This window comes from Barbus barbus (assembly GCF_936440315.1).
Source record: "Barbus barbus genome assembly, chromosome: 28".
NCBI classification, from domain to species: Eukaryota; Metazoa; Chordata; class Actinopteri; order Cypriniformes; family Cyprinidae; genus Barbus; species Barbus barbus.
In genome coordinates, this window is record NC_136756.1 from 28,870,936 (window position 1) to 28,888,215 (window position 17,280).

The 17,280-nt window shown below is 35.1% G+C and overlaps 3 protein-coding genes across 8 annotated transcripts in view; 2 read left to right on the forward strand and 1 right to left on the reverse strand.

Moving 5' to 3' along the window:
• The window catches only part of LOC306848635 (synaptic plasticity regulator PANTS-like), an 806,624-nt gene that overhangs the window by 252,382 nt on the left and 536,962 nt on the right, over positions 1-17,280 (forward strand). The gene's annotated exons all lie outside the window — the stretch shown is intronic.
• On the reverse strand, positions 511-7,090 carry LOC306848628 (synaptosomal-associated protein 29-like). Of its 5 annotated transcripts, none has more exons than XM_079383281.1 (6): positions 6,949-7,090; positions 5,392-5,640; positions 5,107-5,306; positions 3,918-4,003; positions 2,494-2,598; positions 511-2,414 (listed from the first exon to the last, which is right to left on the reverse strand). In XM_079383281.1, exons 2-6 carry the CDS (start codon positions 5,632-5,634, stop codon positions 2,254-2,256), a joined length of 795 nt encoding a protein of 264 aa, XP_079239407.1. In that variant the 5' UTR covers positions 5,635-5,640; positions 6,949-7,090; the 3' UTR covers positions 511-2,253. The 5 variants fall into 5 exon arrangements, with proteins under 5 accessions (XP_079239407.1, XP_079239410.1, XP_079239411.1 ...); XM_079383284.1 differs by having other exon boundaries at positions 525-2,414; positions 2,494-2,630; positions 6,949-7,071; XM_079383285.1 differs by having other exon boundaries at positions 525-2,414; positions 2,494-2,630; positions 5,392-5,683; positions 6,949-7,013.
• The window catches only part of LOC306848613 (phosphatidylinositol 4-kinase alpha-like), a 50,922-nt gene continuing 41,688 nt past the window's right edge, over positions 8,047-17,280 (forward strand). The window contains exons 1-9 of one of the 2 annotated variants that reach the window (XM_079383260.1): positions 8,047-8,215; positions 9,787-9,903; positions 11,262-11,355; positions 11,977-12,065; positions 12,139-12,211; positions 12,287-12,549; positions 13,573-13,639; positions 15,459-15,607; positions 17,127-17,192. In XM_079383260.1, the coding sequence (XP_079239386.1) occupies positions 8,132-8,215; positions 9,787-9,903; positions 11,262-11,355; positions 11,977-12,065; positions 12,139-12,211; positions 12,287-12,549; positions 13,573-13,639; positions 15,459-15,607; positions 17,127-17,192 (1,002 nt within the window). In that variant the 5' untranslated portion in view covers positions 8,047-8,131. The remainder of the gene's footprint in view (positions 8,216-9,786; positions 9,904-11,261; positions 11,356-11,976; positions 12,066-12,138; positions 12,212-12,286; positions 12,550-13,572; positions 13,640-15,458; positions 15,608-17,126; positions 17,193-17,280) is intronic. The other variant, XR_013782261.1, reaches the window with a different exon arrangement.

Genomic DNA, 17,280 nt, shown 5'->3' on the forward strand with positions numbered 1-17,280 from the left:
CTTCTGCTAAAACACAAAAGATTCATTTTGGTAACCGATGGTAAGTCAATGGCTACCAGCAACTGTTCGGTTACCAAAATATCTTTTGTGTTCAGCAGGAAAAAGACAACAACATGAGGGTGAGTAAATGATGACAGGGTTTTGAACATTCTTCCCACAACCCCTGACCTCGGGTTACAAGTAATACTGCGATTTAACGAGTAAACTGATTACATAATAAACCAGGAGAAACCAGCTGCTCGCGCGAGGCGTTAATGAGGGCTCTGTGACGCGCGCGCAGGTGTGCAGAGAGAAAGAATGATAATGAATGTGTGCGACTCTGCAGAAACTCAACTCTTTCATCAAACGTTTACCAAAATATGTTCGATGTTTACGTGTTTGTCTTCTGGTGAGAAATTACTGTAAACACAGAACATCATCTCATTCAAGATGTTATATATTGACATCTAGTGGACTGATCTTGCGAGTACAACTTACAAAATGCACTGTGGCTAAATGATATGCAGGGGTGAGCTAAAGGGGTTGAAGCCCTGAATGTTTTTATTAGGCTACAATGCCCTGCATGCATCAAATGCATTTCAAAATAATTTCTATTAAAACCCAGATTTGCATTTTCAGAACATTTTCTTCCCTCAGGCAATCCATCTCATGAACAGCTGACAATAAACGTGGAACACACAACACTATTATACTTATTTACATTTCAAATGTGCGCACATCATACCTGTACATACATAATTGCTATTTTGTATATTATTATTTTATTATCTGTGTCCTGTCATTCTGTTGCACTGTGGAGCTTCTGTCACTATAACAAATTCCTCATATGTGTAAACATACCTGGCAATAAAGCTCATTCTCATTATCTCTAGATATTTAATTTAAAACATTATGTTCTCTATGTACACATGCATAGAAGACATTTAGAGCGGTTTGGTTAGCATGGACTGTGGCAGACTTTTCTTCGTGTCAGGGCAACAATTCAGTAAGAAATAAATATTAAGTGACTCAAAGAGACAATATTGTCTTTTTTTGCTCACAAACATGGTTTCAAACAAATCCATGTTGTGTTTTTTTCGGTCAGTTCTTATTTAAAACATGAAACTCATAATTATGCAATTTGTAAGTGCAGTGTCGTGGTTTAGAGTGAATTAATAACAGGTATGACGCAGAGCTTTTTTATTTTTGTTAAACCTGGCAACACACTTATGTCTATATATAGGCCTTATTTTCTTTTTTGATTTATAACTGTACTGCCTTAATGGTTCGATGTTTTGTACTGTTTCATAAAACAGAATAATAAATCAGGAAAAAAAGATTTTCAAACCGGTTCCAAAGTCCCGTTCTGAATCAAAAGATTCACAAATCCACCCAGATGACCTAAATCAAATGATTTAGATGCTCAAATTCATGTACCATGATATTTACATACTCCAAGAATCACAGGGTATATGGTACTTAGGATTTCTATTATGTTATTCTGTTATTTTGAATGTGCTAAAATGAAACCGTCTAACTGAAAACATTTTATTTTTGTTCACATGTGTCACATTCAGCTTTAATAGGAGTACAGCATTTGATTTACAGATGCAGAAACAATAGTGAAATGCTCAGATTTTCAGTGTGGTACTTCATACAAAGCCACCCTAATATATACCTGAAAAATAAAATCACAAAAGAAAAATAAATTCGTCCTTAGGTTAGTGGATATTTTGTGGGTTGCATTCACACTAGTGACATCTATAGACTGGTGAAATGCAACGACAGTGCCATGAGAATCAGTCGACATCTGAAATCAATGAACTTTAAGGCAGCTCAATATGTTTCTGATATACACGGTACTCCATTAATGTGATACACACATGGAAAACAAGGATACAAGTGTCTGATGAAGGCAGATTTCTCATGGGAATATAATTCTAAACTAGGTCATATTACACTTGTGTTCAGTTAAGGAGTGCAAGGTATTTGGTGATTCGGAAAGCATTGACTGAAATGGCGGAACATACTTTTCTTACAGATAACATTTTCATCTCTAAGCTCATGTACAATCCAGTTCACATAAGTGACGATTAAATGAAGGCAGAATTGAAACGAGTGCTTAACTTCTCAATAAACCAACCCATGTTTCTTCTAATCTTTTTTCATATGCATAAACACACACTTCCCTTGGAGAGAAAACCAGAAATGTTTCTAAGCAGGTGTTTGGATCACCTTGGCCACGCCTCCTGGAAATGACATCACACTGGGAGTCTATTTGAGGTTTTTGAGCTGCCGGTTGGTGGAGCTGATCTTGCCGTCCATCGTGTCGACCTTATTGAGCAAAGCGTCCAGAGAAACGTCCTGGTCGTCGATCTCGGACTGCAGCCCCAGACCCAGGTTCTTCAGACGACCCAAACCCAACGACATATCATCTGCAGGACACAAACACACGTTCAGATCCGGTGTGATCCCATCAAGGTATGAGGAAAAAAAACATTTTGTGTTTCTCACCGAGGTTACTGTCCAGTTGTTGATGGGCAGCCCGTAGATGTTTGTTCTTGGGATACCCGTTCTGATCGGACGGCCCATTATCCAGCGAAGCAGACGCTCCGAATCCTGTTCAAACGAACATTTGTGACTCTGAAGAGCTGACAAATGTTAATAGTTTGTGAAGCTTTGAAACCTTTGAGAATCATTTGTTTCGAACTAGTGATTCAAAGCATGTATCAAACTGCCACTGTCATGCGATTTCAGTAAACGAAGCTTTGTTACGTCGTCATAATTTTGAAACATTTCAGTATTTCACCACCAAGAGGGAATGGTCCCTGTGATCCCATGAACCAGTGTCTATATGTTACCCTGGACCACAAAACCAGTCATAAGGGATTTCTACATCACCTGAATAAATAATGTTTCCATTGATGTATGGTTTGTTATGATCGGACAATATTTGTCTGAGATACAACTATTTGAAAATCTGGAATCTGAGGGAGCAAAAAAATCTAAATATTGAGAAAATCTCCTTTAAAGTTGTTCAAATAAAGTTCTTAGCAATGCATATGACTAATCAAAAATGAAGTTTTGATATATTTACGGTAGGAAATTTACTAAATATCTTCATGGAACATGATCTTAATATCCTAATGATTTTTGTCATAAAAGAGAAATGTATAATTTTGAGCCATACAATGTATTGTTGGCTATTGCTACAAATATACCTGTGTTACTCATGACTGCTTTTGTGCTGCAGGGTCACATATGGTTTTTACCTGATTTCAGGTAAATTTGTAGACATTTTTAATAATGTATTTGTATAATTAAAAGAAAGTACCTAACTATAGTTAATAGTCTCTTGTTGAACTGATTAACCATAAAACAAACCAAAACGCCCTACAAATGGATAAAATAACACATTATTTGTGTTTTTATTGCCATGCCAGTATCTATGGGTGTTTTCATGGCATGTGTTTGAAAATAAATAAATAGTATTAACATACAGTAGAAATGAAAAACCTCAACTCATAATCAACTCACATCAATATACAAGAATTTTCATTTCAGTATCTGATCAAGTAAAAACGACCTGGTGGTATTTAAAAAATAAGGTTATACACACACCTCATATTTAATGGAATCAGATGATTTGTTAATTGCATTTAATAGCTTACACTTTCAAAAAAACGTGCAATTGGTTTGTAAAGGTGTTTTTAATGCAGGTTTTTGTTGCATTGACACTGTTTTGACCAGCGTGTGGCGTTAAGTGCTCATTATGCAAATTGGTTGAAATGATTCAATGTTTTGAAAAGCGTTGTTTCTCTCATCACTAGGTAATGCTGACTCATGGATAAACATCCTGTATGTGTATGTATAAGTAATGTACAGAGTATATAAGCATGCGTACATTAGGAAGTGCATCGTCATGTGTCTGTGTTTACCAGATGTGTCCAGTTTCCTGAGGTTGGGATGGCTGGCTTGGTATTTGTCTTCCTGCTGTTTGCTCTCCGCAAGCGCGTTCTGTAACCTAACATCATCACACATTCACAAAATTAGATTTGCCGTTCAGAAATGTTTTATTTGCAGATACGGCATCTTCCCTAAGACCTACAGTATATTTAAGTTGATGTGAATCAAAACTAATTTTTCCAATAATACAAAGTTTTTTCATATTAATTTTTGGGGAATATATTCAGTGTTTTATCATCTGAACGAACTGTACATCTATTCATCACAGCCTTGTTTTCATTTCACATTAAATCTAAAGGCTTTTGCTTTAAATGAGTTCAGTAGGCAAATGAAACTTCTTTTTTTATCAGGGCTTTTCCGGGTCTTAAAAGACTTTGATTCGCAGTTCCACAAATTATGGCCTTAAATCAGAACTGAAAGTCTTAAATTCATGAAGTTACACACATTCAGTAAATGTTGCACACAGCAAAAAATGCTGTTCTTCCTCAGTATTTTTTGTCTCTTTTTGCAGTACAAATATCTAAACATACTTAAATTGAGATAATCGAGATGCAAAAGGAAGAATATGAAGTATTGTTTTCTGAGAAACTGAACAGAATGGAGTGAGTTCATGCTTAAAACAAGAGCAAATATCTGTGGAGGATAAAAACGTGTTTTCCCTTTGAATTAAGTACGTTTTTCTGAGGCCACTGGCAGATATTTCTTGTTTTAATCATAAACTCACTTCATTTTGATCAGTTTCACAGAAAGCTATTTTACTTAAGTAAATGTATCTTGATTTAAGAATCTTTTGCACTGGAAAACGACAAAAATACTGATAAAAAACATCCCTTTTTTTTGCAGTGTTATCAGAAGGTATATAAAAGTTATTTTAGTGGCTGAGAGCAAGCTATTCAAGCCATGAGCTTTCTTATTATTAAAATGAATTTGGATTAGAAAGTAATTGAGATTGCTAATATAATTTATTCCTTTACTTAAAGTCACACATATACCTTCATAAAACCTGCAGAAACCCTGTTTATAAATGCATAAGTTGATAAAGAGAGTGAAAGGGATAAGAAAGTGGCAAACATGGAAACTTATTTTGTTTTTAGCAAAAATGCATTTCAGGAAGAATGTGCTGTTATAGTGTTTCGGTGCATGTAAACGTATTTCATCTACCTGCTGTTGGCCTCGTAGGACACGGGCTGCTCCTTTTGAGCAGGTTTGGGAGGTTCAGGTTTGCCTTTGAAATAGTTGACCATGCCCCCCCACACACTCTTAATAGTGCTTATATGCCTCTGGCTCGTCCTCATGTCCTGCTCCATGTTGTCTATCATCTTCTCTGTCCTCTTCAAAGCCTCACCCTGACGAATCAGTTCCTGTGGAGGACAGTGCAGCCATATCAATGAAACCGCCAAAGAGACTAAATACTCTAAAGTTCAGTCTCTAAGTGCTTTCTCTCACCTCCGCTGTCTCGGCTCCGACTTTCTCTGATTCGTAGATGAGTCCGAGCGAGCGGTAGCTGCTGTCCACGGCCGACTGCGCTGTGCGCATCACTTCCTGCTGCAGCTGTCTCTGCCGTCTCTCTGCAGGACTCAGTGAAGTCTCCTCCGGATCGTCGTCAAAGTCAAAGCCTCTTCGAGGCTTCGAGTCCTCTTCATCGTCATAATCGGCAAAAGGATTGTGGGATTTGGGGTAGGCAGACATCCTGTGCTAGAGTGAGATGACCGTAAACAGAGATCCAGACATATCTGAGCTGATGAAACATGATTTTATAGGGAATATTTATTCATTTTATATTTGCATATTTATTCTTCTTAAGGGGAGACACTGCAGGCAAAAACACAGTTTTTTCATGCACCTGTCAAATTTGAGATTTTGGGTTTTTTATAAAGTATTTTTTCAGGCTAGTGGAAAGAAAACATCCAAAAGACATTTAAGTGTTTCTTTTATAGCACTGTATCTATTTGTGTTCAATTCCAATGCATATGTTTAAAGGCCGTTTTCTCTCCTACATTGAGCCATATATCTCCACTTCAGTAGCACTTACACCAAACTATACAGCTTTATTCCTGTCTATATCCTGAAGCTTTTTACAGAGAGATTTGTTCATATATTCCCTCTGTAAGAACTTTTGACTCTAATATGTCAATAAAATGAAGAATTTTGAAACCAACTTAAACCAGTGTTTAGATTTATGCAAATTAGTGCATATTTCATTAAATAATGCCTCATTTGCATATTTAAACCTAACATTTTAGGAAGCTTGTAATACAACAAATGTTTGCAATTATCAATCAACTAGGCAAGTATGGTGATAACTATTAATTAAGAACATTAATAAATAATATGTATAAAAATATAAAATAAATATTATTTTTATAATTATGTATGATTTATTATTTATAATAACAATAATATTTTATATTTATTTTACACTTTATTTAATATTTATAATAATATAGTAATGTTTATAAATAAGAAATATTCATATATATTACTTCTACTAATTATTAGTAGTAGTATTATGCTGTTATTAATCATTCTTTCACAAATTAACATTAAATATAAGTATTATACAGGAACTTTACACAAATGCTACATAATAATAATAATGAGTTAATAGCATAATTGTTCTATACAGTATATAAGATAGCGATGATGTCAAACATCCTAAGGATTATATAAGAATAACACAGTTTCTGTAGATTATGGTAAAAGTGACGCTAGTACTGTGGTAAATGTCTCAAATAACGTGGTGCTTTCTTTTAGTAGAATATCTGGATAAATGCATGATGTGTGTCTTGTATAAAGTACTATGATCGGAAAACACTTCCAGATATAGAGTAAGAGAAGTAAATGTGCCATAATTCTCCTTATTTAACTAGCATTAGCTACATTTAAACTGAACACGCTGAAGAAACTCCAGTTTATCTATCTCCGCATCTCTTCAAACACATCCCCTCTCTGTCTGTTCGATTAAAACACGATATATTGAACATTTTATCGATAAATATGTACCTTTGATCGCTGAAGCCTTATGTTTCTCCTGCTATCAGCTGACGCTTCTTACAACTTCCGGTGACGTCAGACAGGCTCTTCCTGTTTCACTTGTTGATGTTATTGTTTATGACGCTTTGTTTTGAAGTTTAGGTTTCGAAATCTGAAAATAAAGATAGCTAGAGCTACAATATACACTTCATGAACTTACTTACAACAAATGTTTGCAAGTTATTCCATTTCAAAAATTATTTATTAACCTATTATTTTTTATTATTATTCTATTATTATTATTGTTAATATTTTCTTTACTTGACAATAACATATAACTACTATTTATTATTATTATTTATACTACTTCTACTACTAATACTTATTATTTAATGTTGTTAGTAATCATAATAATATTTTTATTATTAATATACGTAATATTTTTTTTCTACTAGGCTACTATCGATTATTATTGATTGTTAATATTGTTGTTATATAATAATAATAATACATAGTAGTAGTAGTAGTAGTAGTAATAGTGTGGTAGTATTAGTATTGTTATTATTATTATTAACAATTCTTTCATTAATAACATCGTACATATTTATAAGTATTAATATTACAGAAATACTACAAAAATATAAATAATACTCATATATTACGTCTACTAATACTTATTATTCATTATTAATATTGATGAGTAATAACAACAACAATAAAAATACATTTAATTTGGATAAATAATTATATATGACAATATTATTAATATTGTTATATGAATTATTAATAGTATAATGCGGTTATTAATTATTTCATAAATTATTAATAATTATAAATATGTATATACATATATATTAAACATGAATCAATAATAAAATCTATATTTTCGATAATACTCTATCGATTTTGAAGTTTGTTTTGGTTTCTCTCCAGTTCTCAGTATAGAGTAGATAAGACCCGTTTCTTCGCTGCTTTTTATTTTAATGAATGACAGCAGGTTTATAAACCCCCTCTAAATAATCTGTGTAAATATTGATCATCTGTATTTGAGCCAATAAGATCAACTCCGTTCTGATGACGCTCGCGCGCTCCAGCAGCGGCTGTTATTTGTTCCTTCACACTCTCCGTATCGCGCTCGTGTTTTCTTCACACAGACTGAGGCTGCTGCAGAAATCATCGCGCGTTATTAACTCTCCGTGTCGCGTCGTGAATCATGGCGACGCGCGGCTTCTACTTCAACACGGTTCTGTCGCTCGCGCGTTCCCTGGCAGCGCACCGCCCAGCGCCCGGAGAGAAGGTACGACCCGACCCCTGCTCTCATGCTGCGCCGCAGATGCACATCATACTGCGCTGCTTTACTGTGATGCATTGTTTGCGACAGGTGCCACCGGCTTTAACACCTGCAACCGAGCACTGCGCTTGTATTGGGTTCAGCTTTATTGCTTGACTTTTACACTCATATTCTGCTCATCTGAAATATATAACATGGCACTGTTTTACAATCATATTTTTTGATGCATAATGCAAAATGTGAATTTCTTGCTCAGTAACATTTACTTGAGAAGCAGATTGGTTTAAATGTAGTTTTCTGAAAAATGCATCAACATTTTGTATTAAATATGTCAGTGGGCTCAGAAAAATAATCTTTGAATTAAGCGACATTTCTGACCCCACTGACAATTATTTATTTGTTTTTATGCAGTGTTATTTTAGTATATTTGAAATACTATTATAGTTTAATATTTTGAGTTCCTTTTTTGGTATTTTGCATTTTAATTTTCAAGTTTTTGCATTTTTGTCAGTTTTATTTGTTGTTTTGTTCATATCTGTATGGTTTTTAATTTAGTAATTTTACGAATTTATACATTTTATGTAAATGTATTTATTAATTTTTAGTTATTTTAGTATGTCAAGTTAAACTAAATTAAAATGAGATGTTGCTTTTTGCAACTATAATTTCATATATTTATTTATTATATTTTATATTAAGTAAAAATGTATTTTTTAAATAGGTTTAGTTCACTAGAATAGCCCTTGTTTTAAGGATGAACTCACTTCATTTTAATACTGTTTCTTCATATCTGAAATAATGTTGCTTCTCAAGTAAATGTATCTTGATTTAAGAATGTTTAGATATTTGTACTGGAAAACATAATTTATTTTTCAAAGGTAATATATTTATAGGCCATATATTTTGCCTTGATCTGGAAACATGAAACATTCATGCTACTTTTGTTGGTTGAACTGAATAAATGCATTACACCTGTTCTAAAACTACTGTAATTTTGGATATGTTTTACATTTTGTATATTAAACCAAACGCAGAAAATCAAATGCAGCAGTTGAGAGCTGTCACGTGCTCAGAGGCTTTTACAGGCACTAAATGGTGCCAGCTTGTGCCCGCAGCGCCGATGAAAGCCTTTCTTTCTATTCTACACGTTTGCTCTGACACTGTTATAGTACTCATGCAACAGCAGCAGGTGTATAGACTTCCTTTTGCACTCTTGTGAAATGCATTGCCACGTTGCAGACGCCTGCGTGACAGATTCATCTTTCTTCTCATGCATTTGCGCACTGCAGGCAAACATCTACGACTGTTTAAAAACGCTGCATGCGGCAGAGATCGTTATGTTGTTGTATTATAATGAGCAGATGAATTCCACACACATGCATGCTCTCAGATCATGCGTGCACCTCTCAACAGGTTGTTCTTGTTCTGCAGATGCCAGATCGGTTTGCTTATATCTCCTGAGAGGGAAGTTGTTTAATTTAAGCTTATCAGCAGCATTGTGGCTGCTCATGTCCGCTGATAAGAAAAGGGAAGCAGATTCGAGTGTCTCTTGATGAAAGCGTGTCTCTCTTCATCAGGTGCAGAAGTTATTATGCATGTGTCCATGCGACAGCCGTGGCGTCTTCACTCTAGATGTCCGGCGCAGGGATGCTGTGATTGCACTGGCTGTATTTCTGGTCGAGTCTGATTTGCAGGTGACTGAGGTTGATTATTAGCATGAGTGACTTTCACAAGTGCAGCTGTGTTTTTGTGTGTTTGCTATTTTGAGGACAAAATTGTCCCTGGATGTTAGCTAAATATGACACAACCTCCCTTTGGGAACATCCTCAAATAGCTGAGCGTGTGTGTGTTGAAGCTTTCCAGCTGCTGAGCGGGTTTATGAGAGCAAATCACTGCTAAAGCAGATAATGTGATCACAGCCGGATTAAAGGCTGGTTAAAGGAATAGTTCAGACAAAAATGAATGTGTGCTGATAATGTGCTCACGCTCAGGCCGTCCAAGACTAGGATACGTTTGTTTCTTCATCAGGTTTGTAGAAATGTGTCTCTGCATCAGTGTCTCAGCAATGGATGCTCTGCAGTGAATGGGTGCCGTCAGAATGAGAGTCCAAACAGCTGATAAAAACATCACAATAATCCACACCACTCCAGTCCATCAGTTAACATCTGGAGAACACAAAAGCTGAAACTAATCCAGCATTAAGAGTCCGTAATCCATAATAACGCTTCCTCCAGCGATTAAATGTTCTGGTCTGAATCAGGAGAGAAATCTGTACAGATCAAAACAGTCCAAAACGGATATGTGTGTGGATTGTAATGTGAAAGACAACAGATGGAGGACCAATCAGATGTGAGCAAAGTGACGCATGTCTGACACAAAAAACAGTTTCACTTCCTACAAATTAAAAGTCACTATAAAGTACCTTAAAAAATAAAACCCAACAAAATTGTCTGGCTTTAATGATTTATACTGATTTAACATTTGATTTATATAATTATAATATGATTTATATCATTATTAATCCATTACACCCAAGCACTTTTAGTTTAACAATTATCATAAAGCATTTATTTTAAATGAATATTAATATATACAGATCATATGTAATATAAATAAGTGGTTGAATCAATAGGTAACACTTCAAAAATGGTGACCTTACATGTTTGAGTCTCTATCGCTATATATTATCAACTATATCGACAAAGAAAGCTGATGATCAGCATCATGGTACCAATAAAACTGGACTGGAGTGGTTTGGTTTTGTCAACTCGAAACTAATGTAACTCTGAATTTGTTCAGCTCCCATCATGATACAGGCCCCTGGAGTGGTGTGGATTATTGTGATGCTTTTATCAGCTGTCATTCTGACGGCACCCATTCACTGCAGAGCATCCATTGCTGAGACACTGATGCAGAGACACATTTCTACAAACCTGATGAAGAAACTAACTCAGGTTTTGGATTTGATTTGGATGTATATTCTGATGTAGACTGTCATCAAAACATTTGCACCTTTGCAGCACATGGTTCATGTGATATTTGTCTTTCTCAGCACAAAGACACTGTGGTAAGTTACCTGTTGAGTCTGCTGAAGGGATTACCCAGAGTGCAATGGGTGGAGGAGAATGCTGGGAGGAAGTCTAGAGGTACCAGCTCATTTGTGTCAAGTACATTACTGGATATGCGAACGTATTGTTTAAAAGTTTGGGGTCGGTAAGATTTTATTAAACAATTTTTTTAAAGACATTAATACTTTTATTCATCAAGCATGCATTAAATTGATCAAAAGTGACAGTAAACACATTTCTATTTAAATAAAGGCTGTTCTTTTGAACTTTCTATTAATCTGTGAATCCTGAAAAATAAAATGTATCACAAAGAAATATTGTGCAGCACAACTGTGTTCAACATTGATAATAATCAGAAATGTTTCTGAAGATCATGTGACACTGAAGACTGGAGTAATGATGCTGAAAATACAGCTGCGCATCACAGAAATGCATTACATTTTTAACACACATTCACATAGAAAACATGCATATTAAATTATAATGATATTTCACAATATTACTGTTTTTTTTTTCCAAATAAATGCAGCTTTGAATCTTACCAGCTCCAAACTTTTGAATGGTACTGTGTGTTTTCTGTGCTTTTGAATGTTATCTGTGTCCTGCCTTATAATTGTTATATAGACCTGTTATAAAGCTTTATCTGAACTTCCATATACAGACATGTAAAAATCCAGCTTGTATTTGATATCCTCACAGAGACTCTCCCAATGGCAGAAAACTTCAGCTTCTGTCTGGTGACGCTCCTGTCTGACGTCGCTCAGAGAGACCCCGAGTCTCGCTCACAGGTCTGATCTTCACTGCATCTCTACCTTTCCATCTGTCTTCTCTTTCACACTCATTTAAGGTCTTTCCGTCCAGATTCTGGAAGCTGTGATGGAAGTGATGCAGTCTCTGCTGGAGATCTGCCAGATGCCCGAGAACCAGGATAAAGGTGATTGAGCTCTGCTGCTCGTCACAAACACATGTTTGGGTTCACGCTCTCCTGACTCACTTCCTGTCTCGTCAGTGTACCTGTGCAGGTATGCTGTTCCGTGTCTTCTGGGCGTGGCCCGAGCGTTCGGTCGCTATGGTAACAGCGACGAGCCCCTCCTCTCTCAGCTGTTCCCTCGAGGAGCACCACCGCCGGCTCAGCGCGTGTCTGTGGAGACCGAGGGCATTCGGAGGAGATCCTTCAATGACTTCCGTTCCATTCTGCCTAGTTCACTGCTCACGGCCTGTCAGGGAGACACGCTGAGACGCAAGAGCGGCATCGCCAACCCTGATGCACAGGTCTGCACCGTCTCTCTGTCTCTGGATGTGTGTGGAATGATTGCATACTGTTTTTAGTGTGCAAAACTATGCTTTATGCTATGCTAAACGTTTAAACAAAATGCATTTTACGTGTTGTCACATGACCACTTTGCATTGTATAATTCAGCGAATTGCATCTGGTTATCATCGAAGCAAAAAATGTGATTTTATTGAAATACATTTGAAAAAAAATGGAAGGAAAAAAAAACTATTGAAAAAAAAAAAAATTAAATGATTATTGAAAGAATATGCAAAAATAATGTTTGATATGTTTTTAAAATAAGTAGTGATTATCATCAAACAAAATATGCAAAAATAATGACAAAGTAAATTATTATTGAAGAATATGCAAAAATATTTTTAAAAGAAAATACGTAAACAAACAAAAAGGTTTTTGTTGACAAAAACACAGAATATTTTAAAGAAATGATATATGTATATAAAATAAATTATTGAAAAATATACAAAAATAATTTAAATAATTTTTTTTAAATATGCAAAAGTACTTAGAAAAACTAAATTAAATTATAATTGAATAAAATATGAAAAGATTATTTTAGAAAAAGTGAATAAATTATTATTGAACGACATGCAAAAATTAAGAAAGAAGTAAATAAAAAAATATATATTATTGAAAAAATAATTAGTGAATATTTTAAAAAGTACATAAAAATTTATTAATGTTATAGTTTTCAAAAATATGATTTTTTGGGCAAAACAAATGCAAAAAAAGTGAAAAAAGTCTTATCCCCATGATGGTGTGATCTAAACAATATTACAAAACGTTAAAAATGCTCTATTCTTTTATCAAACTGGAAAAGGTCACGTTGAGCACATTGTTCTGTGGGATATAGTATTGGTTGTGAACTGCACATTTTGGTGAACAGTTGTAGGTCATCCAGGTATTCTTTGTGTACGGGATTATTCACAATCTGTGTACAGTATACAGTGTGTAATAGGGCAGTATGTATTGCAGTCCTCACACCTGGGTTATGTTCACAGGTGAGTCCGGACAGAGGAGGACCGTCGCCCTGCTCTCCCACAGCTCCAGGACCGCAGTATTTTGAAGGTAATCGCTGTGTCATGACTCTAATCACTGAACAAGCGCTTTTACCGGCTCAACATTCTTCAGCGGATTCAGAGCTCTTTTCTCAATAGGCCCCTGTGTTTTAGCCGCTCTTTGTTTTAATTCTGTTTGCTTGAGGTTTTATGAGTCACTGCTGAATTATGTTTATTGTCCAATACTTGTGACCCTGGACCACAAAACCAGTCATAAGTAGGGATGGGTATCGTTAAGGTTTTAACGGTATTACTACTCTTACCGATACTGCTTATCGATCCGGTACTTTAACGGTATTCTTATCGGTACTTTTTGTTTTACTTTGTTTCTTTGTTCATATTCTTACAGTATCGTATCTTATGTATATAAAACTCTAAACATGCCTGCACTTCATCAATTTGTAAATGCACCAGTTTGCAGGTATTTTTAGTGTTTTATATACATAAGATAAGATTCAGTAACAACATGAACAAAGAAACAAAGTAAAACAAACTGACAAATACAATAAAACAAACACACAAACGAAATGAAATAAACAGTGCTTTCATTTTTCCATGAAGGTCTACTAATATTAAAGTTCAGGTAAGTAATAGTTACAAAAGTAATCAAATGTAAATGATCACTGCATAGTTTTCACTGTATGTACTGATAGATTTATGTTTATTAAAGCTATAACGTTGTTCAGATTAAGAGCTGTGGGTGATTTTCTCTTTGCATTGTGTTCTTTGATTAACATTGATGGCTCAAGCTCCAGTCTGACACTTTAAGACAATATACTGACACGCATCGGATTTTCTCCCAACTGTTCTCGTCCACTTAAAACATAAAAGTGAAGACTCTCATAACCGGCCATTTTGACACATTGTGTGTGTATTTTTTGGCATATTTTTGTGTGTTATTTCGACGCGCCCGAAGCTCAAAGTGTGCTTGTCCGTTTTGGAGCACGCCGCCGCGCAGGCACACGCGCGCGCACACATTTCAGCCTGGGGAACAGCAGATTGTACTTTCAACGTTTTACGATCAAATATGTCCTGCAATGTAGCAACAGTAAAGACGGCATTGTATAACAATCACTGATTGAGCTGATTCAGATGTTAAGTTTTGGTTCGGAGGAACGAATCCGCGCCGCTATGAAGGGAAGGAAGTTGTGCTAGAAGAAATGCGGCTATAATCCTTGGAAGCCAAAATCGAAAAAAAAAAAAAAATACTTGGCTTAATATAACAGCCACAGGCCTAAAGTGTGAGCAGATGTTTGAATAGTTGGTTCTCTCTTCTATCATAATTAACAGGACTTTCATGTTGCGTGTGCTGAAGCTCATCCGCGTGAGCGCGATCTGGCTTCTGAATTGTGCATAGCAAAAATGCATCATAGACAAATGTTTGAATATTATTGCACATAAAAACAGCTGGCGACATATATATATATATATATATATAGAGAGAGAGAGAGAGCGAGAGCGAGAGAGAGAGAGCAACAATAAATGTATGTGTGTTTTCTTAATTTCTCCAATACCGACAGAAGTACCGATAACGTCAGAGCTTATCGATACTCCGGTCTTTCATAATTTAGCCCCGAGACCGATTTAATACCGAGTATCGGTACCCATCCCTAGTCATAAGGGTCAATTTTTATTTTTTTAGGACTGTGCTACTGATGACTGTTTTTTTGCTCCAAGGTCAAATTTAGAAGACCTTTTTGACAGTATTTGTTGTGTGCTCAAACCTCTAGCACAGTCCTGCAGTGTCTGATGTGATGCACCGGGCTCACCCACTGCTCCATAAAACCAGAGACGTTTGTAAATCTGGTTGTCTGATGTTGTTTTGTCAGGTTCGTATCTGGCGGATGGCGGTGCGGTGAATCCGGATTATTACTTCACGACGGTCAGCTCCAGTTTCTCCATCTCTCCTCTCTGCTCTGGAGACAGCGGACAAGAAATAAACGTCCCTTTAGAGCTGCTGAGATGTCTCTTACAGATGGTACACACTTACTGTGCTCCTCACGGCGTTTGGCAGAAAATACAGCAGCATACATCCGAATATTGGTCTTTTGTGCAAATGAGTTTTAAAATGAAGCCTATGCTGATATTTTTAGAGTAGCTGATAGACAATTTAATACTTATTTGTACATGAAGCAGTTTGGTCATTTTTATTAGTTTATACAAATATATATATATATATATATATATATTCATTCATGCATTCATTCATGCATTCATGCATGCATTCATTCATTCATGCATGCATGCATGAATGACCCTGGACCACAAAAGCAGTCATAAGGGTCAATTTTCTTTAAATTCTGATTTATACATCATAAATTATCTTTCCATTGATGTATGGTTTGTTATGATAGGACAATATTTGAAAATCTGGAATCTTGAGGGTGCAAAAAAATCTAAATATTGATAAAATCTCCTTTAAAGTTGTTCAAATGAAGTTCTTAGCAATGCATATTACTAATCAGAAATGAAGTTTTAATATATTTATGGTAGGAAATGTACAAAATATCTTCATGGAACTTGATCTTAATATCCTAATGATTTTTGTCATAAAATAAAAATGTATAATTTTGACCCATACAATGTATTGTTGTCTATTGCTACAAATATACCTGTGTTACTCATGACTGCTTTTATGCTTCAGGGTCTCACGCACACACTTTTTAAAAAAAATATAATTTACAATAACACTGTTTTTGTTTAACATTAACATTTTTTTTTACTTTTTTACATTTAGAAATTGCTTGTAAATTTCAGAAATAATATTGAAAATTAATCCATTTTATTTATTATTTACTCGCTAAAAATGATTTATAACACACCCTTCATCATATTTGCTGAATAAAGCCCAAAACTCTCTTCTTACAAATGTTTAGGTGCTGATTCCAAAACATTGTCTGTTTGTCACGTCGTATTTTTAATAAATATGATGCATTTCGTAGTATTATGGTTTTCATCAACCATTTGTAAAGTGAAGAAGTCTTGAATGATCTCTTAGTCATCAGAAAAACTTCCACAACACGATTCCTGTCTTCATCTGAGCCAGATTACAGCTATTTATTCAATTCTCAGCATATTTGACTCATTTTCATTAATCCTGATTTCCTTTGCAGATTGTAAGTTAAATGATACATTTTGAATACTTCTTTTTTGACATTTTGACTGCTTTTGTTATTTTGTATAAAATAATTACTTATTGAAAAAATGCAAATAAATGGGAAAAAAAAGAAAAAAAAGTTATTGAAAAAAAGGTGCAAAAATAATAAAAGGTTTGTTTTGTAAAAAAATATCATGGATTTTCTGAACTGCAAATGTTTTGCAAATAATTACAAATAGTTTTTTGCAAACCAGCAGAACCTTTCTTTCAAAATACAGAGCATTGTAATTCATTAAAATGAGATGTCAGTAGGAAAACTAACACTTCTGATCATTAACTGGCCCAAAATCTCCAAATATTGATTCATCACCCTGTTAATATCTCACTGTTGTTTCTGCAGGTGAAGCATTTAGTCTCAGATTCATTCCTCAAGACTCTGGATGCCGTTGTGTCTGAGGTTACTGAGGTGAAGACAAACGTTTAATTTAATAGGATTTGCACTTGACCTGTTGCATTGATATTTAATTAATTCACAAACCAGATGCTCAAGCCCA